Source organism: Crassostrea angulata, chromosome 10 (genome assembly GCF_025612915.1).
Source record: "Crassostrea angulata isolate pt1a10 chromosome 10, ASM2561291v2, whole genome shotgun sequence".
NCBI classification, from domain to species: Eukaryota; Metazoa; Mollusca; class Bivalvia; order Ostreida; family Ostreidae; genus Magallana; species Magallana angulata.
Genome location: NC_069120.1, coordinates 23,313,038 through 23,339,190, shown reverse-complemented (window position 1 = coordinate 23,339,190; position 26,153 = coordinate 23,313,038). Strand labels below are relative to the sequence as shown.

Sequence of the window (26,153 nt, the reverse complement as noted above, 5' to 3'; positions counted from 1 at the left end):
TGTTTATTTCCCATGCTATCACGCAACCCTTGACAAGTTTGTAGAACTATGTTCAATCCCAGTAAAATATATAAGTTTTTTAGGAGAGGCACTGTACTCGGGAACTTGTGTCTCAACTTGTTAAAAGTACCGAATGTTTTACCAAAGATCACACATGTGTTTTCTTTTAAATTTTATACTTACAAGCACTGCGATTGGATCAGCTACTCGCAGTTGCAGCCAATCATGAAACGGAGCTTGTCACCGAGTTTTCGTATTGAAATCCGCCAAGGGTTTATTGGGAGCAAATTGGACCGAAAACCATTGGCTAGCGAAGATGCCTGTCGATATTATTGTAGATAAAAGTACATTATAATTAAAATTCTTTCATTGGTTTAGAATTTTCAAATTTTACAAAATTTGACCAAAAATTGAGTTTAATTTTTTTTGAAAGGTAATGATTATAAAAGTCCCAGTGGGTTTCGAACTCATAACGTACAGATCAGTAGGTAACGCTCTAACTCAGTGCCCTTCAATGTAAGGTAATGATTGCGGAAAATAACCCCATCAGATTATACTTGATTTTATTTTTTTACTTCGATAAGAAGTAAGTCACAATATTGAGGTGTCTCATACCAATAAATGCTAAAAGGTAATATCACATATTTTAATACATATAGGTTGTATCACAAATATAAATATGTGTTATCAACTCTTTAAAATATAAAAGTGAAGTTACCTATTGGAAAAGCTAATATCACCCTTTCAAATTGAATAGAGAGGTGGTACAACTCCTTCAGGTACATGTATGTAATATCACCCTTTCAATTGACGCGTTACTTCAATTACTATTTACTTCTAATTTACGTTTTTTTTGCATCGATGATGTTTTCCGGTAAATTTTTCCTTTGCTATGTTAATCAAAAGAATATTATTAAATTCGTTTCTTAAATCAAAGGCTTATATTAAAAAATGTAGAATAGCTTTTTAAAAGTGTTATTTGTATCTTTAAAAAATATATATCTCAAATATATCGTTTATTTGGTAGCATTGTTTTATTGTGTTATTAAAAAATTAATAAATGATGCAATCACACCTCAAAAAAACTTTTCCGTAAGCTATTTATTTTTTCAACCCCCTCCCCAAACTGCACTACAATGAAATCTGATCATATAACTTAAAAACCACTTACGTTAGAAAATTACCATTATATGTACATTTCTCAGAGACTACAATATTACTCTGCTTTTAGTTGCATGTAGCATGGGAACATTCTACAACAGTTCCAGTCAGAACTGTGAATTCTGTCCTGTTGGAACGTATGCAAATTTTACTGGATTAACAGAATGTACAAGCTGTGAACAAGGCAAAATTACACTTGGTGTCGGATATACAGCCAGCGGTAATTGTGTCGGTATGTCTTTGAAAAATGAGTAAATAATTTACAACAATAACAAGGTATTTATAAATATCGAATAATTTTTAAAAAATATGCGGCAAAAATATCTTGGGACAGACTTTAGATATATATGAGTTTTAAATTTTGTATTGACAAATATGCGTGTAATATAAAACAGACCCTGAACATATATTCAAAATGGATATTGATAACTAAATTTATTATGGGCTAACGCTCATGCATGTAATTTCTACTGATCAATTCTATGCGTTAAGACCACATGTTCGGATTTATTCAGACGATGTTCATTCAATAGTATGAAAACATCCCAAGATTCCCCTTTTATTACGCCCCCTCTGGCTTGTCAGGTTTCAATACACGGCTAAAAAAAGATAGGCTTCGGGGATTTTGCATTGCATCAGCCATAACTTCCGAATGGAGAAAAGATGTTAACATTCCCCATTATAAATCTCCGTAGGAAATCTGTTTTTCGTTTCTGTGAATTTTTACCAGGGAAAATGATAATGTGTATATAAAATTATTCTTCTAAATTTTCCCCTTTCATCGATTTCAGTTGCACTTCTTACACAGGTATGTGTATTTTTATTAAAAATCGTCCAAATATGCAGCATAAATATCTTGGGACAGACTATAAGGTAATCTGTGATCAAGAAATTTCTTTCGTCTTAATATTGATTTATTCAGGGAAGGTCTAAATTTTCAACATAATACTCAGAATTCCTTACAAAAATGTTTTTTTTTACAAGATGATTGCTCGGTTGGAGAGTTTTGGAATACTTCAAAATGTTCTGTCTGTCCAAAACATTTCTACCAAAACGTGACCGGCAAAGATTACTGCTTGCCTTGTCAGTTGGGTACATCAACGGCTGGCCAAGGAACAAACGACTCTTCACAATGTTATTGTAAGTGTTCGAAGTTGTTAATTTCTACTTCTATTGCTAACAAAAACTGATTATATGAGTGCGGCGTACACTTTTACTTTTCTGTATTGTGGGTAATTTGAGAAGCAATTTTTATTTTCCCTGTTTAGGTTGGACCAAAAAATTTTTTTTGCTAAATAATCAAATGCATATATAGATAGATGAACTGGTGTAAAAATAATAATGTTACTCAGTTATTCATTTATTTTTACACACTCTTATTGTTAGCCAATGAGACTATTTTTTACCTGGGTTATGGAGTGAGGAATGCGGTTTTTTTTAACACAAGGTACCTAAATTACACCCTATTGAACTCCAATAATGCTTAAAGCTAGTATGCACTCCACTGGTACCCCAGTGTACCATTGATGACTTTATATATTAATGAACCTTAAAAATACCACAATAAACTTTAATTTTAAATTTGTGCACCTTGTTTACCTTTATTAGGTTAAATTTTCACACTACCAAAGAACAGAGATAACTAGACCTATTTTTGTCTCCAACAAAAAGGAAGGGCTTTTCGACAGCCCTTAAAACCCCTTAATTAAATTTATCGTATTTTCTCTCATAGAATCTGTATATTAAAAAATAGGAAAATATCATGAGCATATACCCACACGTTAACATTTAAGATATTAAATGCCCAAAGAAAGACAACTTCAGAATCTTTTATCCAACTATATCGTTTGTTTCCTGAAATAAAAGTTCTAAAAATTCTTATATAAGAAAGTACTCATTTAAGATTCAAGAGTTTTGGTATGCCAAAAGCTCTAATGCTAATCATTCATTGAGCAAAGCGAGATAACTCTTGAATTTTAATTTTTTTTAAAATGTGATAAAGTTATCATTTTGAGGCCCTTAAAACCCCTATAAGGAGTCAAAAAGTGGACCTTTGGACCATGATTTTTAAATTGTACTCTTTATTCTAAACTAATAACTGAAAAGAGTATAAATATTGGGTGAGTAATGAAAAAGTTATAGCTAAAGGGCTGTTTTTAATACTGACCACTTCAGGTCCCTTATTTTTCGGAATTTTTTTCCTCAGACCTTTTCCGGTCTGTGCATTTAGTCCCTTATTATAGGTACAAAATATAAAAATATTTGCTTAAAAACTGTTTGAGAAAACGTTACATGCGTGAATTCAATTTAACATAGAAACTCCCATAGACAATTTTCATCGGCTCATAAAACCGGAAGTACTAGACACTATTCAACGAAACTTGGAATATATCTTAATTACGTCTATTAACACAATATCTATCCTAATCATTTATTGAGCAAAGCGAGATAACTCTTGAAATTGAATTGCGATAAAGTTATCATTTTCAGACCCTTAAAACCCCTATAAGGAGTCAAAAAGTGCCCCCTCGGACCATATTTTTTATATTGTACTCTTTATAGTGAACTATAAACCGAAAAGATTTTGAAAATCGGATAAACAATAAAAAAGTTACAGCTAAAGAGCCGTTTTTAATATTGACCCCTTCAGGTCCTTTATTTTTCAGAATTTTTTTCCCAAGACCTTTTCCGGTCTGCGCATTAGGTCCCTAATTGCAAATACAAAATATAAAAATATTTGCTTGAAAACTGTTTGAGAAAACGTTACATGCGTGAATTTAATTTAACATAGAAACTCCCATAGACAATTTTCATCGGCTAATAAAACCGGAAGTACTCAATACTATTCAATGAAACTTGGAATATATCTTAATTACATCTATTTAAACAATATATATCCGTCTTAGAATATTCCTAAACTTTTCTGAGTTTTTTATTTTTTCATCCCCCCTTTTCTCAAGTTTGAGGCTTAAAATCTCAAAACTGATAAGAAATAGAAACCCGCCGCCGGTTTACTTTTTAAACAACTCGACATGGTTGATCTAACTCTAAAATTACAACGAATTTCCTTTAAAAATAAAAACAATATATTGATTCATTTAATTTCTACTATTTTGCTTGTGTGAACCGGAAGTACCGGAACCGGAAGTCCAGAACCTTACATACTGGTGACATTTAAAAATGCTATAAGACTTTTGTATAGTTATTTCTGAAATCCTTTCCGTTTGTAAAAACTCGCTGACGGAAATTCTGTCGAGAAAAAGAAAAATAATAACTAGACCTATTTTTGTCTCCAACAAAAAGGAAGGGCTTTTCGACAGCCCTTAAAACCCCTTATTTAAATTTATCATATTTTCTCTCAGAATCTGTATATTCAAAATGAGGAAAATATCATGAGCATATACCCACACGTTAACATTTAAGAAATTAAATGCCCAAAGAAAGACAACTTCAGAATTTTTTATCCAACTATATCGTTTGTTTCCTGAAATAAAAGTTCTAAAAATTCTTATATAAGAAAGTACGCATTTAAGATTCAAGAGTTTTGGTATGCCAAAAGCTCTAATGCTAATCATTCATTGAGCAAAGCGAGATAACTCTTGAATTTTAATTTTTTTAAAATATGATAAAGTTATCATTTTCAGGCCCTTAAAACCCCTATAAGGAGTCAAAATTGGCCCTTTGGACCATAATTTTTAAATTGAACTCCTTATTTTAAACTAATAACTGAAAAGAGTTTTAAAATTGGGTGAATAATAAAAAAGTTATAGCTAAAGGGCTGTTTTTAATACTGACCCCTTCAGGTCCCTTATTTTTTGGATTTTTTTTCCTCAGACCTTTTCCGGTCTGTGCATTCAGTCCCTTATTACAGGTACAAAATATAAAAATATTTGCTTAAAAACTGTTTGAGAAAACGTTACATGCGTGAATTCAATTTAACATAGAAACTCCCATAGACAATTTTCATCGGCTCATAAAACCGGAAGTACTCGACACTATTCAACGAAACTTGGAATATATCCTAATTACGTCTATTTACACAATATCTATCCTAATCATTTATTAAGCAAAGAGAAATAACTCTTGAAATCGAATTGTGATAAAGTTATCATTTTCAGACCCTTAAAACCCCTATAAGGAGTCAAAAAGTGCCCCCTCGGACCATATTTTTTAAATTGTACTCTTTATTTTAAACTATAAACCGAAAAGATTTTGAAAATCGGATAAACAATAAAAAAGTTACAGCTAAAGAGCCGTTTTCAATATTGACCCCTTCAGGTCCCTTATTTTTCGGAATTTTTTTCCCAAGACCTTTTCCGGTCTGCGCATTAGGTCCCTAATCGCAAATACAAAATATAAAAATATTTGCTTGAAAACTGTTTGAGAAAACGTTACATGCGTGAATTCAATTTAACATGGAAACTCCCATAGACAATTTTCATCGGCTCATAAAACCGGAAGTACTCAATACTATTCAATGAAACTTGGAATATATCTTAATTACATCTATTTGAACAATACCTATCCGTCTAAGAACATTCCTAAGCTTTTCTGAGTTTTTTATTTTTTCATCCCCCCTTTTCTCAAGTTTGAGGCCTAAAATCTCAAAACTGATAAGAGATAGAAACTCGCCGCCGCTTTACTTTTTTAACAACTCGACATGGTTGATCTAACTGTAAAATTACAACGAATTTCCTTTAAAAATAAAAACAATATATTGATTCATTTAATTTCTACTATTTTGCTTGTGTAAACCGGAAGTACCGGAACCGGAAATCCAAAACCTTACATACTGGTGACATTTAAAAACGCTATAAGACTAATGTATTGTTATTTCTGAAATCCTTTCCGTTTTCAAAAAATCGCTGACGTAAAATCTGTCGAGAAAAAGAATAATAATAACTAGACCTATTTTTGTCTCCAACAAAAAGGAAGGGCTTTTCGACAGCCCTTAAAACCCCTTATTTAAATTTATTATATTTTCTCTCAAAATCTGTATTTTAAAAATTAAAAAAATATTATGAGCATATACCCACACGTTAACATTTAAGAAATTAAATGCCAAAAGAAAGACAACTTCAGAATTTTTTTTATCCAAGTACATCGTTTATTTCTTGAAAAAAAAAGTTTTTAAAGTTCATATATAAAAAAATACTCATTTAAGATTCAAGTGTTTTGGTATGCCTAAAGCTCTAATGCTATTCATTCATTGAGCAAAGCGAGGTAACTCTTGAATTTTAATTTTTAAGAATGTGATAAAGTTATCATTTTCAGGCCCTTAAAACCCCCATAAGGAGTCAAAAAGTGCCCTTTGGACCATAATTTTTGAATTGTTCTCTTTATTTTTAACTAATAACTGAAAAGAGTTTGAAAATTGGATGAGTAAGAAAAAAGTTACAGCTAAAGGGCTGGTTTTAATACTGACCCATTCAGGTCCCTCAATTTTCGGAATTTTTTTCCTAAAACCTTTTCCGGTCTGCGCATTGAGTCCCTTATTACAAGTACAAAATATAAAAATATTTGCTTAAAAACTGTTTGAGAAAACGTTACATGCGTGAATTCAATTTAACATAGAAACTCCCATAGACAATTTTCATCGGCTCATAAAACCGGAAGTACTCGACACTATTCAATGAAACTTTGAATATATCTTAATTACGCCTATTAACACAAAATCTATCCTAATCATTTATTGAGCAAAGCGAGATAACTCTTGAAATTAAATTGTGAAGTTATCATTTTCAGACCCTTAAAACCCCTATAAGGAGTCAAAAAGTGCCCCTTCGGACCATATATTTTAAATTGTACTCTTTATTCTGAACTATTAACCGAAAAGATTTTGAAAATCCGATTTACAAAAAAAAAGTTACAGCTAAAGAGCTGTTTTTAATATTGACCCCTTGAGCTCCCTTATTTTTCGGAATTTTTTTCCCAAGACCTTTTCCGGTCTGCGCATTAGGTCCCTCATTGCAAATACAAAATATAAAAATATTTGCTTGAAAACTGTTTGAGAAAACGTTACATGCGTGAATTCAATTTAACATAGAAACTCCCATAGACAATTTTCATCGGCTCATAAAACCGGAAGTACTCAATACTATTTAATGAAACTTGGAATATATCTTAATTACATCTATTTAAACAATATCTATCCGTCTTAGAACATTCCTAAGCTTTTCTGAGTTTTTTATTTTTTCATCCCCCCTTTTCTCAAGTTTGAGGCCTAAAATCTCAAAACTGATAAAAGATAGAAACTCGCCGCTGCTTTACTTTTTAAACAACTCGACATGATTGATCTAACTGTAAAATTACAACGAATTTCCTTTAAAAATAAAAACAATATATTGATTCATTCAATTTCTACTGTTTTGCTTGTGTGAACCGGAAGTACCAAAACCGGAAGTCCAAAACCTTACATACTGGTGACATTTAAAAATGCTATAAGACTATTGTATATTTATTTCTGAAATCCTTTCCGTTTTCAAAAAATCGCTGACGGAAATTCTGTCGAGAAAAAGAATAATAATAATAATAATAATAATAAAACATCAGAATAACAATAGGTCTTTTCGACCGAAAGTCGAAAAGCCCTAATAATAATAATAATAAAACATCAGAATAACAATAGGTCTTTTCGACCGAAAGTCGAAAAGCCCTAATAAAACATCAGAATAACAATAGGTCTTTTCGACCGAAAGTCGAAAAGCCCTAAATAGAGGATATCTATATTGTGTGATTTTATATTTGCTTTATCCAACGAGTTGAAATGGTGTATATATTCGCGAGGCTTGCCGAGCGAATATAACCATTTCAACGAGTTGGATAAAGCAAATATAAAATTACACAATTATAGATGTTCTATTGATCTCATACAATTTGATTTATATTATGAAGCTTATGAGATAGTCCCTCATATGACCCGAATTGATTTTTCAAAGATCAAAGACGATGATGCAACGTTGAGTTATGCGGTTATTGTGACCTTGCGCAATGCAATTTAGTACGTCATTTTTGATATAAATCTAACTGTTTTAATGTAAAGTTTCACTGAAATAAACCTTGAAATTTTTTTTTTAGCTCTAAATTATTTTTCTTAGAGCTTATTTACTTGATTAGATAGAAATACTGAACAGAAGAACTGAATAATCAAGTTTGTTGACATACACAAAGTTGGGAATGCTCGTTAGTTTGAATTGACTCGAACGAGGAACAGTTGTTGATGTTTTATAAAACAAACAGTTTTATAAAACAAACACTTGGCCTATCCTAAAGATTCGAAATTGAAAATAGTGAATAAGGATGCTTACTGGTGGTGGAATAAAAGTATAATGAACATTATTTCGGTAAGTTCTTGTATATGAACACAACCTTCATCGCGTCGTCAGGATGAACTCCTTGATAGTTAACGTAATTTGCAGTTTTATAAACTACACAAAGCAAATTGAATATTGGAAAGGGGCTAAACTTATAAATAAAATCTTGAGAAACAAGAAATAAAGGGTCTTTTGGTTACGGTTATGTATAACTTTGCAAAGAAATGGGGGGGGGGTGGGTGCTAAGCTCCCCCCCTTCCTGGTTCTGACGCCTGTGCTACGCAGTTATGTGTTTTCCTTCATATTTGAATCTAAATTGTTGGCAAAATTCATTTAATATCAATTTTTGTAGTAGATATAGTTATTTTGAAAGTACTTGCAAATCTTCGAAAATAGGTTACTGAAGCGTTGAAGCGAGGGGCTGTGTCAAAAATAGTTCGGACCGGAAGTATTTGATAAAGCATCACCCGTTTGATATAGCAAAGGTTTATCACACGGGTAATATACACCACTCGTATGAGATAATATTCGTATACACTTGAAATATAGTCCAAATGTGTTTCTTATTCAAAACTAAACCTTTGTGATGAAAAATGAACCCTTATTATGCTCCCATACCTTGCAACACAACAACAATATTTACCCATGTGTTAAACCCCTTGATACCAAATGGACCACATTTCTCAAGAAAATGAATCCAATGACAATTAAACGAACCGTATGACTTTACTATCCGCATTTATACTCCAATTAACTTCAATGTCAACACAATAATTGCCAAATGATAAAAACCTTTGGTTGGGATTATATAGCTTAATATTTGGGATAATATCTGGTGGTTGATAAAATACGGTGTAGTATAAATTACATGTTGTGGTGTTAGTTGGTGATTTTATTATATCTGGGAAACATTTATGATTACTGTATTGTATTTAGGTAATATTAGAGTTTATTGGGGTATCATTGAGGATCTTTGGGGTATCGTTTGGGATCATTGGGCTTATAAATTACATCATGGAATATTTGAAATCATTATGTGTTGCATTTCTGACAAAAAATTTGATTATTAATGTTTATACATAGTATTTTTTGAGTATCATTTGGTTTTTGTTTTGGTATAAAATGCACCCTAATATTACAGTTTATCTTGTTTGTCAAATGTCATTTTTTTAAAAGATTTTTACATGTATATTATGTTTAACAAAAAATATTACAGTTTGTTTTCATATCAAGGAAATGTATTCTCTTTATCTTATTTTTGATTTGATTTTTAGCATTTAAATCTAAGTCAGATATAACACATATTGAAGTTAACCGTTGTAGATTTAGCATTGGGGAAAAGCAAATTTGAAAATTATTGGTTCAATAATAGTTCTAAATTTCTTTAAACGTAAATATAAGTTCAAAATGAGTAGCATAATGCGTTCGAAATACATGTACACATTTCCTTGTTTTGACCACTACATTCAATACCAACCTGTGATAACTACTTCTATTTTTTATGCAAAAAGATACCAGTATTAGGTTTTTAACAACGTATTATGTTGTTTTCATACATTTTTAATGGTAGCTTAACATTTTGTCATAGATATTTAAACTTGTTTTTTTTAACATTTACGTGCCACGAAATTATTTCGGAATTTGAGACTTTTCCGTTTCGAAAAAATCTACTTCACTCTGTCCCGGGTTTTTGCTTTCACCACGTTTTGCTTGATATTTTGATATTCATAAATATCTTTGTGCTCAAACTACATTCATCCCCTAATATGAAAAATGTCCAAATTATCTGTTTTGAAACGCCCCCTCTACCGCATCAGGTTTCAATACACTTCCCAAAATAGAAAGTCCACGAGGATTTTGAATTACATCAGCCATAAATAAGCCCGGATGATAACGTTGAAAAATTGCGCGAGGTATCCCGAGTACTTCCGAATGGAGAAAGGTTGTAAACATCTCCCATTATAAATCTCCGTAAAAAATTGTTTTCGCTCCTGTGAATTTTTGTGAGTGAAAAATGATAATTGTTTCATAAAGATGTATTTGATATGTTCCCTTTTATCGATTTCAACTGTATTTCTTTCACGGGTATGTATGGTGGCGTATCTCTGCCCCTTGTATCAAGTTATTTTTCTATTAAATATTTCGACATGCAAGATAAATATAATGACATGCAAGATAGTTATGTCAATATGCAGCATTACTTTGTTGGCATGCCAGAAAATTGCAATCGAATAAGAAATATTTTTTAAAAAATCTCATTTATCGCCCATATGTTACATCCGGAATGTTAAATGCTACTTTTTTATGTCGCAACTTGTTTATGTGGACATGCAACGTATTTTTGTAACATGCAACTTCTTTATGTCGACATTCAACTTATTTATGTCGATATGCAACTAAGGTATGTTAACATGCAACTTAATTATGTTCACATGCAACTTATAAGTTGCATGTCAACATATTTATTTCGCATGTCAATATAACTAAGTTGCATGTTGACATAAATAAGTAGCATGAGTACATAACTAAGTTGCATGTCGTCTTAAATAAGTGGCATGTGAACATCATTACGTTGCATGTTCACATAAATAAGTTGCATGTCAGCATATTTATCTTGCATGTTCATATTAATAAGTTGCATGTCGACATAAATAAGTAGCACATATCATCTTGGATGTCACATGTAAACGATATTTAAGATTTGTTGAGATTTTTAATCATTCTTAATTGATTGCAGTTTTCTTGCATGTAAACATAGTTATGTTGCATGTCGACATAACAAATTTGTTTGTCAACATATTTATCTTGCATGTCTACATATCTGATAGAAAAATAACTTGCACACAAGAGGTAGAGAAATGCCACTACAGGGTAAGTGTACTTTTATTGAAAATCATCAAATAGGGACAGACTATAGAATATTTAAAAGTGATTTGCAAGTTTTAGATATTGACTTAAATATATACTTAGTAATCAAATAAGTTAGTTTTCAAACGTCTGTTGTTTCTGTTTTTCATAGATCTTCATTGTATGTGTTCTTTATTCTCTCTTGTAATTTTTAGTTCATCTGAGCTGATAGCTCAAATGAGCTATTCTGATCTCATTTTGTCTGTCGTCCGTCTGTCTGTAAACTTTTCACATTTTCAACATCTTCTCAAGAACCACTGGGCCAATTTCGACCAAACTTGTAACAAAGCATCCTTAGCCTTGGGGGAATTCAAAGTTGTGAAAATTAAAGTAGTCCGAGTATCGCACTACGTCATAATACGGATTTTACAATATTGGTTCGACTTTTACAAAGCGTTTTTGATACCCGGTATTGATTTTGCTCTACATCGCTGTTGTAAACAATGGCAATAATAAGCAATTAAATGGTAATATATGTATTCTATGAGAGATAGAAATGATTAATGTTGAGAAACTCGATTCTGTTAAAGTAAAATGAAAAACAAAGTTTCTGATTAACCAGGATCTTAGGTATGCTTATATCTTCTTTGTTTTGACCCCCCCCCCCCCCGAATTTTTCTTTTTCTTTTACTAAAACCGGTTTAAATTTAGAGACAGAAGCTATTTTGAATTTAATCAAGTGTCAATTAATTAATGTTTAAATGCTATCTAACATTGGTGACAGATCTAGGCAGAAAACTGTAGCGAAATGTGATTTTTACGAAGTTTAGTTTAGAGCTTATAGCGTGAAAAGTAATCCGTCAACATATAATTTATTTTACCAAATCTTTTTTCTAAGATGTCAATCTATTGAATAAACACCATGAATTTAAGTTTGAGTCCATAAAATAGTAAAAAAAATTACCAAACGCGATACTAGCATTGCATTTTTGTATTCTATTTTGATACACCAGGTCCATAAAGCGTACTTACTTACAAAAATTTGCGCAAAATTATTGATGAGATATGGCTTAAATAAATATTTATACTCTATTTTGTATGTTCAGTTCTAATTTTCCCAAAATTGGTAATTATTTTTAGGAAAAACGGACGTCCGGCAAATTTCATAATTGTCAATATTTTTCGCAAAGGGGTACACCCGTCTGAGAGGTGATAACAAACAAACTAGCATTTAAACATACATATTTTCTTTTGTATATGTATTGCTAGAATGTATATTTATCATTTAAAGCTAAGCTTTTAATGATTGAGCCCATTTAGTGCCGAGTATAGGACGCCCGTATTACAAAAGGAGATAATTAGGAATTTGTGAAAACTTTAGAGAATTTTTCAAAAATCTTCTTCTCATGAACCATAGAACCAGGAAAGCTGCAACTTGTGTGGAAGCATCCTCAGGTAGTGTAGATACAAAGGTGAAAAAAACATGACCCCCGGGGGTAGGGTGGGGCCACACTGGGGGGGGGGGGGGGTCGAAGTTTTACGTAGATATATATATATAGTAAATCTTTAAAAATCATTTTCTCAGAAACCAATCAGCCAGGAAAGCTGAAACGTTTGTGGAAGCATTCTCAGGTAGTGTAGATACAAAGTTATGAAAATCATGACCCCCAGGGGTAGGGTGGGGCCACAATGAGGGGGTCGAAGTTTAACATATGAATATATAGAGTTAATCTTTAAAAATCTTCTTCTCAGAAACTAATCAACCATGAAAGCTGAAACTTGTGTGAAAGCATCCTCAGGTATTGTAGATTCAAAGTTGTGAAAATCATGACCCCCGGGGGTAGCTTTGGGCCACAGTGAGGGGTCGGGTCGAAGTTTTACATAGGAATATATAGAGAAAATCCTTCAAAATCTTCTCAAAAACTAATCAGCCAGGAAAGCTGAAACTTGTGTGGAAGCATTCTCAGGTAGTGTAGATACAAAGTTGTGAAAATCATGACTCAAGGGGGTAGGTTTGGGCCACAATGGGGGTGTCAAAGTTTAATAAAGGAATATATAGAGTAAATCTTTAAAAATCTTCTCTCAGAAACTAATCAGCCATATGATTCTTTATAATTGTTAAGACTTTGGCCCCAAGACAAATCTTTGGCCTCACAAGAAAGTTCAGAGTTTGATGTAGGTTTATATCCAATATATAAACTACTGTTAAGGATCTTTTTAAGAACTGCAATACTCAACATATGATATGACTATAAAACCATCCTGTTAGAAAAGGGACTTATGATTATAAACATAAGAATATCCAGGAGGGGAAATGGATTTTATTTATGCAGGATCTACATTTATTATTGTACATTGTCCAGATAGTTTGTATTGTGACTCCATTAAGCTGATTTTATCATACCTATTGTTCCTCAGGTGAGCGATGTGGCCAATGGGCCTCTTGTTCAATTCTGTTTTGAAACAGCAGATTGTCCTGAAGGAACAGAGCTTAAATCAGGTGGAACATGTGTGAAATGTTCACGTGGATATTATCGCAGCATTCTGGAGGATGTCTGTATGGAATGCCCAGCAGGAATCACCACTGCTAGAGATGGAAGCAAAAGTGCAGATAATTGCTACTTAAGTTTGTATCTAATTATAACAAATTTATTAATTCCTTTTTGATGTGCTTTGTTTCTTAAACCGCGTTACGTTCAATTTAAAAGTTGTACTGAATATTAAAAACCGCTCCCTCTACTCAAGTGGGAGTCCATAAATTATTGATTGGTTGGGCGATAAAGAATTATAAATAAGCATCAAAATTTGCAGAAAAAGTATGAGTTTATGCATACTTTTTAAGTACACGTTCACTATTGGAATAGCGTGGTTTCATGTCACGAATTATCTGTATCATGGCTCGCTTTAAATTTTGTAAAAGCGTAATATTGTTACAGTAACGCACGTAGTCATAAATTTTTCCACTAATATCTTGGGGAATATGTTGAGGTGTATTAAATTGTAGCGGCTTTTTGTTTGTCCGGCTGCAATATAATTAATGCTTTATACTGCAAGCTGACTGGCGTTTTTTATACTTATTGTTAAACCATAAATAATTACCCCAGTTGTCTACGTATTTTTTCGTTCTCCCCGATTACGACAAAGAGCTCATCCATTGCACCCGATCCTACCTCTAAGGTTTTTTAGAGGTCCATTTGTACTCTTCTATTATGTATTTTTACTTTAAACTTTTGATTTCGAATAATAAAAATTGTGTGCGTGATGGGTTTTTATACGTACTCGAATAGGTTTTGGGTCATGTGATTAGGTAGCTTCAATAGTAGGACCATGCGGTGGCGTGGCACTCTAAGCTTGCTCGCTGGTTATGATTTAAGTAAGGTAAAATGGCAGATAATACGATTTTTGGCTGACAGATGGGTTGTTAATATGTTTTTATGTAAAATAAAATAAACGCTAGCGAGCAGCATACCTATGTACTACTTGATGTATTTATCTATTTAGCACTTCATGTTTCGGACGAACGAATGTTCGTTATCACCACATGTCATTTTCACAGCTTCTGAGATCTCCCGGATACAAAGTTTGACAAGAGAGAGCAACATGAGATATTTGAGATATCTCACCGAATGTAGAATTTTTTGTTTATTTGACATCGCATCGATAACTTATGCAAAGTTTTATACTGAATTATCGTTCCATGTAAATTTACAAAAATAAAAAATAAATCAATTTTTTAAGTTCTACCGATTTGAAGGAAGGGCGTATTAAACAAACTAATTAAAATACATCTACATACACAGGTGTAATAACGCACACAGTTTGGATGTTCAAATTTTCACCGTTTCTGAGATCTCGTGGACACAATTTTTTTAAAATTACGGAACAGTAAACAAACGAACGTAAGTGCTTAATGATATTGAAATCTATCATCCCAGTGTACATTATGGTTTATTAATCTAAGTAAAACAGTCAAAGAAAAACAACTAAACTTAATATTAAATCTTGATTTGTTTCAATCCTTCCGGTGAGGACTGGAAGTGACGGTTGACAAAATAAAAAACGTTATAAAGGTCTTCCTTCAAATGTATACTATCATGAACTTTTGTGTTACTTACAGTGTGTCAGATCTCTCGGGTACAAAATTTGACATAAAGAGAGCTGCCTGACTTATTTGAGATATCTTATCGAAGTTAATTTTTTTTTCAAATTATTTAACATCGCATAAATGTCCTATGTAATCCATCGAACTGAAATATTAATTTTTTGTTTCCCAACAAAAATGAATGTAAAAAATCGAATCAGGAGTACTTTCTGTGACAACCAGAGCTACTACGAATCAAACAAAATAGTTTAAAAACATCTACGTACATAAGACTACAATCCAACAGTCGGGTAATTAATCGTTTTTGAGATCTGGAAAGGACAAGGTTTTGATAAAATAAAATAAAATGCATTAAGGTATTAAGGCCTTGGTCACGGTTTTTTTGTCAAATTCTATTTTTCTGTTTTTATTATTTACAATGCTTTCAGAATGTATTGCTAATTGTCAAATAAAAGTTGAGAGTCAGTCTTAGAGTTATAAGCAAAATACAGGGCTCACAATTCTTTGTCATGTGAACAAAGCTCGTGACTTGTTTTTGTTTACATAGGTTAAATATACCAGTAAACGTCTTTTTAAAGCTGATGTATCTCCCTTCTTATTCATTTTTGCATGAATAAACAGTTTCGTATGTTAACACATTCATTTTAGGTCTAAAACTGGAATTTTTACCTCAACATTCAAAATGTAAACAAAAGTTTTACTTACATAGCAAAGAATTGTAAGCTCTGTAACTCGCTTATAACTCAACAAATGACACTCAAATGTTGGTTGCCTACTAACAATGCCTTACTGAAGCACTTTAAGCATTAAAATTTGGGGGGGGGGGGGGTGTTGACCAAAATCGTGGCCATGCCCCTTTAAAACTATCTACCATATAAAGTGTCAGGAATATCTATTTAGTTATATCTAAGAAATTCCGCCAACAAAAAAGGGGAACAGGTAATAAGAAAGAATAAAAGCAGAAAAAAAACATTCCAATCTTTATAAGGTTCTCCGTTGAAAGACCATAATATATTCAATGCAAGCAATCTATTTCTTCGCAGCAAAGTTTAAGGGCAGCATTGATTTTTTTAACAGTATCAATAGCTAAATACATGTATATGTATTAGCATGCATAGCGAAATGTATTACAGGTATAGTTAGTTTAGTTAAGATATCAATGGAAAGACCATCCCCCTTTGAATTTTTTTTTATGCGCGTTTAAATTTGAAACATGTTTTCCAATTTTACAAGCAAATTTATGACTCAATCAAAGAATGCATGCACCGTATATTTGTGAAATTTTGACTGCGGTAGCTAAATCAAATTGGAATATGAAAAAAAAATTTTTTTTTATCAAAATAGTCTTTAATAATTGAAATATATTGATTTCATGTCATTTTAGTTGCGAAAAATTAGCAACATTTCTTAAATTTGTTATACAGTAAAACACGCTTATAACGAAGTCCCAGGGACGGACAATTTAACTTCGTTATAAGCGTAATTCGTTATATCCGTCAAGTTTACAACATGAAATAGAGTCTTGAAGAATGAAATTCACTTCGCTGTAAGCGTCAATTTATTATAAGCGTGTTTGCTATAAGCGTGTTTTACTGTAGTCAAAAGTAAGAAAGGAAATTACAAAACTAAATTTATTGTTACATTTTTTTAAGCTATATGTTTCAAGGGAACGTATCGTAATAGATCAACAAACGTTTGTGAACCATGTCCAGTCGGAGAATATCAACCAGAAAATCTGCAAGAGGAGTGTATCAAATGTCCAATAACATACACAACAGAATCTGCAGGAAAGCTCAACATAACAGATTGTAAATGTGAGCAGATGATCTCGAATTATTTATCAATTTTTAGGTTGCAAAAAATCTGCAGGAAAGCTCAACATAACAGATTGTAAATGTGAGCAGATGATCTCGAATTATTTATCAATGTTTAGGTTGCAAAAAATCATTGAATGTATAACGACTAAATAAATGACACATGCATGTATTTAAGTAATATGTAATCATTCTTTAAGTATTATGAGGTGATCGAACGCGGTCATGGGTGATCAAATCCAATAAAGCCCAAATGCTTTGTAATAAAATTGATCACACCCGTTCGTATTTGATCACCACATGATATTCGTTGAATGATTCCTTATTACTTATATTTATATAAATTTCAGCAATTGAACAATTGAATATCAAAATAGTTATTGATGAATTGTATTAAAATGGAAATTACTTATCGATTCAAAGTGTTATCACAGACAAAGACACTGGAATTGGTGTAAGACAAACAAATTGCCAATGTTTCTGTAAATAGCACATGAACAAACGTATACCTTGCAAATATACACATATTTGCTGTTGGTGGGGCTCAATACAAAAATATAAACGAATACTGTACAAAACTTTTATAAAAGTAAGATTCATCAAGTGGGGACCAAGCTTTTGAATATTTAGTACATAAATATTTATTCTCGGATATAGAGATGTTTTTATAAGTCCCCGGTAAAATTCTTCTCAAATCTTATAAAATCAAAATATCTTACGAAGTTACGGATAAAGCAAATTGATATTAAGTCCCGTTGAGGTGAATAATAACAAAATTTGACACTTTTATAACGATTTTTTTTTTAAAAATTAAAAAGTACGCACTACCCTTTAGCATAACAGTTTGAATGATTTTTTTTTTCGTAAAAAATTTCTAATTCAATTCACAATCTAATTATTAAAGATCAAAGTATTGTAATTTTTTAAAGCCTCTTTTGGCAAAAAATACAATCCGTTGAAAGAAATAATGTATGTAGTAAATTCTCTTTAGTTATTATAACGAATTCGTTATACGGATATAACGAGGTAAATCCATTGGTCACTATGACATCGCTATAACCGAGTTTTACTGTGTAAAGAATTGTTCAGATTATGACCCTTAAAGGTCAGAAAAAGTGCCTTCTTAATAAATACAGTTGTACATTTGTGAAATTACTATGCAAGCACTTTGATATATTGAATATTCCTAGTTGTAAAATCACGATCCTAGACCAATAAGAGGTAACAGTCTTCTGAGGTATTTCAATACTGTACTATTGCAATACAATGAATTTAAATTATGACCGCCTACACACTACTGGAGTCCAGTAATAGGTACTTACCCTTCAAATTGAGGACTAAATGATATCAAATATTTTAAAACACAGTAAAATTCTTATTTGGCATAGCATATTCTGTAAAAGTGGTAATTTACGCTGGTTATAAAGAACGCGTTTTCTATGGTCAAACAGTACTTGTGGGTATTAAATATGCAGATGCGTGATATATCACGCTAAAATGTTGAGTTTTTTACCATACGCGCGGGGGTATTTTACGCGGTTTTAGGCCTACCGCATAACTAGTGTAAATTTCTTCCACGTATAAATAACCACTTTTACAGTATCTTGCTATAGCGTATCTTTAATTTCTTCAAAGCTGGTTCCTTGCACTAATTATGGTACCTCTAAAGAGATGCCAGATTTAGGTAGATATATTTAGATTGAAGTTCTGTTTTATTTTACTGTTTAACTTGTTTGATACTACTCAAGCATTCATATATTATTCATTTCTTCGAACTTGTGCGCTTATTGCTATCCTTTTAGTATAGGGTTTTATATGAAAACTTTAGATACTGTGGAATCATTAAATTTCAATTTTCGTGGAATTCGTGGGTACCTCTCATCCGCGAAATAACATTCTCCACGAATTGATAAATTAGGGTAATAAAGTCATATTTCCTTTTTTAGATATATAAGAATACACGAAATTACGTCCCCACGAACCTGTAAAATTTAAGGCATCCACGAAAATTGGCCCTCACGAAATTTAATGCTTCCACAGTATACACAAAGTCTTACTTAAGAATTGTATCCAAATGGGTGATGTAATCTATTGATATATTCTTCTAGGTTCCTTTGCAGTTTACCATAACCGAGTTTTACGAGCCTTGTATTACAAAATAGAATTTTTCTCTTCATCTAGTTTACTGCCCGAAAGGATATGAAATATTGTCTGCTGCCAGTGAAACTTGTCAACCTTGTCCAAGAGGTTTCTTCAAAGACAATTCTATTGTATTTAGTAGCTGCCTCGCGTGTCCTCCTGGATTAACAACCGAAAAAATCAACTCCACCAGCATTGATAGCTGTTCTATTAGTAAATACATTCGTTTTTAGCTCACCTGAGCTGAAAGCTCTAGTGAGCTATTCTGATCACATTTTGTCCGTCGTCCGTCTGTCCGTCTGTCCGTCTGTCTGTCCGTCTGTAAACTTTTTACATTTTGAACTTCTTCTCTAAAACCGCTTATCCAATTTCAACCAAATTTGGCACAAAGCATCCTTATGTGAGGGCGAATATAAATTGCAAAAAAAAAGTCCGATCTGTATTCAAAGCGGAGAAAACCTTGAAACTGTAGAAAAAGGGGGGTGCATTTTTAAAAATCTTCTTCTCAAGAACTACTGATTCCAATTCAACGTAGTTTAGCATAAATTATCCTTATGGGAAGGAAAATATAAATTGCAAAAATTAAGTGCTAATTCTGTGTCAAATTTGAGTTATTACGAAAATAATAATAAAGGAAATGGGTGTTTCAATCAGTTTAATAGCTTCGGGTTCGGCATCCAGTAATCCGGCATCCGGTAAAATGGGTAGGCAAGACTTGGTCTGGGCAAAACAAAGATTGGCAGATATTAATCTGCCAATCTCATTAAAATATCAGGATATTTGATGGACTAGAATATTTGTATTCGCTGTAAATATTGCTGCAAAATAATGCGTATTTGGAATTGACGATTGTCGATCTGCCTTGGCTTTTATTTTGCCACGGCCCGGGTTTGCATACCCATTTTACCTAGACTCGTATTCCATACATCTAAAACGAGGTTCTTTGTTTAAAGCAGCCATGACATTATAAGAAAAAGGGTCGATCTGACTATGATGAATTTGCTTGTTGTGCAACAGTTCGCGTATGAAGGGAAATTTTTGAAACATGCAAAATATATCGTTGCCGATTTTGTGAAGTAAATTGAGGCTAAATATTTCAATGCGTTGACAGTTTTCACACATGACGTTGGTGTTAGCTTGTTCCGATTTTCGTTTCGTTTTCATTATTTCTGCTTGTAACCTGGGAACAATCGTCTGTATTATTTCGTGATTTTTACGTATCAAATCAAACAGAGACTTTGGTAAATCAAACAGTTAACTGTTTACCTGCGCAAATTAAGCAAAATCTGATGTATCAAAAAATAATGAAATACAATTCATTCTACCGGTAATTCGATCGGCATTATCTTTTGCGTAATGGTAGATTAATGCAATAGGTTTTGTTGCGATGCTCGGCATTTTCTCGAGTTTATTCAATTTAAATAAAGTTTGACATTGCTGACGGAAATATGTAGGTATATACATGTATCTATATGATTCATTTCGAAAAAATAAATTGTGTTCTTTATTTGTTATAGTGAATGTTTCTTGTGTTTAATTGTTTTCAATTTCTATTTACTAACCATATTTGAGTGTTAAGCTTCAAATTATAAGCAAGATACAGAGATTTGCTCACAATTCTATGTTCGTACACAGATCTTAAAAACTAAAGATTAAAAAAGTAAAAAATTTGTCAATATTTATTGAGAAAATTTTCAAAGTATGTTCGTTCAGAAACCAACTTTAACATCTTATTGTATTGTAAACTTAACATTTTTTCGTCATTATTACTCCTACTGTACATGTGATCCTTCATTGTGTTTGTGTACATTGGTATAAACTGATTTTGAACCTCAAATACCAGTGAACTGGTATTGAGTGAATAAAAGAATATAAAATCTTAGGCCATTCTTTTTTTCCATTTTAAATGCTGAATAGGAAATACCAAGTTAAAAATCATAAGCTGAATGTAATAAACTCATGTGAACAAAATATGAATCAAACCTAGGCGAACTGTGAGCTCTGTATCTTGCTTATAATTCTACAATTGACGCTGAAATTTTGGTTGAACATTAGAAAATCTCTATGAATTAGAGTATGTTGAATACTTGTACAAAAAAAATAAAAGAATGATACTGTGAAATCATTAGATTTCGTGGTGGCTCATTTTTCGTGGAATTATTTGGTACCTCTCATCCACGAAATAACATCCTTCACGAATTGATGAATAAGGGTAATAAAGTCATATTCCCTTTTGTAGATATATATGAAAACACGAAATTACGTCCCCACGAATCTGTAAAATTTAAGTCATCCACGAAAATTGGCCCCCACGAAATTTAATGATTCCACAGTATTCTGTATATATCTACTCTCCCTCTCTTTATACAATAAATAATGTGAAATCTACATCAATTTTGATAGTTTTTCAGACACGAGTAAATAAAAACGACATCTTTAAAACAGTTTCCATATTTCTGACACATTTCTGTGTCGGGGATAAAGTAATTATCGCTATTCCTAAGAATATCACAGCGGAAAATTATCCTGGTTTGTACGCAAAGTAATTAACAGTCATTTAATTATAATGGAGAAGACAAATAAAATTTTTGAATGTTTTTAATTTGAGAAATTGAGTACATTGAGGTACAATTTTCTTCTTCACATCTATATATGTAGGGTTTTTTAAATAAAAAACAAAAACTATTTTTTTTTAAACAATAACTAGTAAGTACTGAGTAGTTGATGAAAAAAATGTACCTATATGCACTCATATATTTTGATCGCTTTACAAAGTAGGGGGGGGGGGGGAGAACGAAAATATAGGGATTTGGAAGTTAACAACTTAACAGTATACCTCTACCAAATGTTTAGTTTTATATCTTGCGTAGAATTTTCTTATTCTGGTAAAAAATAGTATTTCATGAAGGTACAATGTCAAAGATTACATGTATACAAAAAAAGTGTAAAATTCGAATACTTTACAATATTTATTTTTTGTTTTTCTACCGAGGGACCATATGGCACAATATCTTTTGAACGCCCATTGTTGCTCAGGTGAGCGATGTGGCCCCATGGGCCTCTTGTTGCTGTTTCTGGGGGTATAGTTTAAGGTCATATGCGTCACTCAAAGAATGTAATTTTAAAATTAATCAAACCAACGTCGATAATTGTTCTATTAGTAAGTGTATTAGCTTTTGCAGTTTTTAGCTCACCTGAGCCAAAGGCTCAAGTGAACTTTTCTGATCACAATTTCTCCGTTGTCTGTCGTTGTCGTCGTTGTCGGCGTTGTCGGCGTCATCGTCGTTGTAAACTTTTCACATTTTCATCTTCTTCTCAAGAACCACTGGTCAGATTTCAACAACATTTAAGACAAAGCACCACTAGGTGAATGGGATTCAAGTTTGTTCAAATGAAGGGTCACGCCCTCTTTAAAGGGGAGATAATTGAGAATTATTGAAAATTTGTTGGTATTTTTCAAAAATCTTCTATTCAAAAACTATTCGGCCTGAAAAGCTTAAACATGTATGGAGGCATCCTCAGGTAGTATAGATTCAGGTTTGTTCAAATGATGGTCCCCAGGGGTAGGGAGGGGCCACAAGAGGGGGATCAAGTTTTACATAGGAATATATAGAGAAAATCTTTAAAAATCTTTTCTCAAAAATTATTAGGCCAGAAAAGCTCAAATTAAAATGGAAGCATCCTCAGGTAGTGTAGATTCAAGTTTTTTCAAATCATAGTCCCTGGGATAGGGTGGGCCACAATGGGGGATCAAGTTTTACATAGGAATATATAGAGGAATCTTTAAAAATCTTCTTCTCAAAATCTATTAGGCCAGGAAAGCTCAAATTCGAGTGGAAGCATCCTCGATAGTGTAGATTCAAGTCAACGTGGCCTTAATCCTGTTTGTTGCAGCTGACTGAAAAAAATTAACGTTTTTTATTTGTATTAATTTCAAACCAGTGAATGGGTATTTAGTGTCTCTCCCTTTAAATTTGGTTCTTTTTTCAATTTTCAATATAATTTCTATTACTGTCCCAAATAAGAATTTCAGATAAAAGACTGATTTGAAAAAACAATTTGGAGGGGGAGGGGGGCATTCCCATTAAACTTCCCCGTTTTATGCATACATCAATTATCCATATAGACGTAGAATACAATGATCTGTTCAACAATAATTAGTGTTTACAAATTATTATGCCTCCTTCAAAGAAGGGAGGGCATATTGCTTTGCTGCTGTTTGTCGGTCGGTCGGTCACTCTGTCGGTCGTTCGGTCCACCAACAGTTTCCATTCATTTCTTCGCAGAGAATAAACATATTGAAATGAACTTTGGTATACAAGTTTATCATGATATTATTTAGTTCAAGTTCGATATTGGGTATTATCAAGCAATTGTTGACAGAGTTATGGCCCTTGGACGTAGAAAATTCCAGGTATTTGCAGTTTCCGCTCATTTTCTTCGAAGTGGATGAACATATTGAAATGATATTTGGTATACAGGTTTATCATAATATCTAGGTCAAGTTCGATATTTGGTACGATCGAGCAAATTTCAAGAGAGTTATGACCCTTGGACGTAGAAAAATTCCAGTTATTTGCAGTTTCCGCTCATTTTCTTCGCAGAGGATGAACTTATTGAAATGAAATTTGGTATACATAGATAAAATCTAGGTTAAGTTTGATATTGGGCACATATGTCAACAATTTTGACAGTGTTATGGCTCTTGAACCTAGAAATAATTCAGTTATTTGCAGTTTCCGCTCGTTTTCTCTGCAGGGGATGAACATATTAAAATCAAATTTGGTATACAGGTTAATCATGATAATATCTAGTTCAAGAGTGATGTTGGGTACGATCGAGCAATTTCGACAGAGTTAAGGCTCTTGGGCGTAGAAAAATTCCAGTTATATGCAGTTTCCGCTCATTTCGCTCATTTTCTTACAAGAGGGTGCACATATTGATATGAAATTTGGTATACGGGTTAATCTAAATAATATCTAGGTCAAGTTTGATTTCGGTATGATAGAGCATTTTTCGACAGAGTTTGCCCCTTGGACTTGCAATTGGAAAAAATCAAAATATTTGCATTTTACGCTCATTTTCTTTGTGGATGTTTCCGGGGGGGGGGGGATAAGTGTTTTACAAACATCTCTTGTTGTCTAAGGTTTACAACAAATGTGTCGTGTAAGTATGAAATTAAAGTAGTAATAGTTACTGGCGTATACATTACTTACATTGCCATTAAAACAAGCTAGTTTATCTATTTGCATGCATATTTTAAACCAAAGTTATCAGATTCAAAGTATCTGCCCGGTGGTAACTTTTCGATGTCAATTAGTCAACCCGTTTCTGGGCATTCGTTCTGGGAAAATCTTTCCATTAATAAATTGTTCTAATTTATGTAATAACTTTTTGTAATAATCGAATTCCGATCCAAGTTATCTGCCCGCGATGCACAATGAACTCGTCCTACACTTTTCATTCAATCCGCGTTCTTTTTACCCCGTTCTGGAAAGTTCTTTTCCATTCTCTCACTAGAGGTCGTGCTTCGCAAGCGAATGAGTATCAAAACTAAAATCGCCTATTAAAGAAACGAATTTACTCATTTTATTTATTCAACATTTGTAAAATCTTAACTTCTATGTATTCTCTAAATAGGCTCACAGTAAATATTTTCACTCTTTACGTAATCATTTAATATTTCATTGCAAAAATATTTTGATCGATACTATCCATGATTTGGATCCGCAAAAGCGTGTCCACCTTCTTATTCTCATTTTTGCTATTTCGAGCTTGTTTATCGAAAATGAAATTAGGTTTTTGATTAATTTCACAATAATAACTTATCAGTTAACATTTAATAATACCTTACGGACATCATTACACATGCGTTGAAATACCAAACGTGTAAGCAAGTACTCTGGTGCAGACATTTTGTAGTTTATTTGCAAACTGACTGAATTTATAAGTATATATATACATAGGGTTTAAAAAATATCAACAAATAACAATTTGGATTTCATAAATATTTTTTTATCAGTCCCCTACCGGTTTCACCTGAGGGGACTATAGCTTTCTTCTGCGACCGTCCGTCCGTCTGTCCCACTTCAGTTTTCCATATTTTTTTTCTTTACGCGTTTGTGGAATAATATGCAGTTCGCTGAACAGCTTCAAAATTTTAAACTGCAGATCAAGTTTACGCTTTTGTAGCGTCCGGTTGACATATTTTCGAGAAAATTAATTTGTCATATTCCAATTTTTTATTGTTCGGGTTCGTTATCGGGTTCGGATTGTATTGAATAAACGAGGAAAGTATGTAATCAGTAATAATATCGTGCATTACTTGGACCAGTCTTTTTATTGTTTCTGACAATCAAATAAGTTCTGTAAAATAGTGTCAAGCATTGTGTTGTAAATTTAATCGACAGGTTGTTTTTTTATTATTACTATCGGGTTTGTTATCGGGTTGGTCTGTTGATTCGGGATATAGAAGACGGTAATAAATGATATTCTGATTTAAAGTGCATTGTTTTCACAAATTACTACCAGCAAATACTTAAAGGATTTGGCGAATTTACAGGAGATTAAAAAAAAAGTATTGTTTTACCCATCTTTTATTTAATTTCCATATCAGTTATGTAGTTTAAATTTCCTCTGTTCTTTTATCACTGATTAAAGCATAACATCTCGTTTATAATAGTTTTGAAATAGATGGATGCGTCGAAGCTTTCATATAATAATACAAACCGAAAGGGGACGTGTATTGCTTATGCTATACTCTCAGAATGCTTGTTA

The 26,153-nt window shown here is 32.4% G+C and overlaps 1 protein-coding gene across 4 annotated transcripts in view; it reads left to right on the top strand.

Moving 5' to 3' along the window:
• The window catches only part of LOC128164925 (uncharacterized), a 93,420-nt gene that overhangs the window by 31,412 nt on the left and 35,855 nt on the right, over positions 1–26,153 (top strand). For 3 of the 4 annotated variants that reach the window (XR_008241005.1, XR_008241006.1, XM_052829035.1), the window contains exons 25-29: positions 1,232–1,393; positions 2,146–2,301; positions 13,789–13,947; positions 17,076–17,237; positions 19,419–19,589. Coding sequence is in view for 2 of the 4 variants with exons in the window: in XM_052829035.1 (XP_052684995.1) it covers positions 1,232–1,393; positions 2,146–2,301; positions 13,789–13,947; positions 17,076–17,237; positions 19,419–19,589 (810 nt within the window). In the remaining 2 variants the exon portion in view is untranslated. The remainder of the gene's footprint in view (positions 1–1,231; positions 1,394–2,145; positions 2,302–13,788; positions 13,948–17,075; positions 17,238–19,418; positions 19,590–26,153) is intronic. The other variant, XM_052829036.1, reaches the window with a different exon arrangement.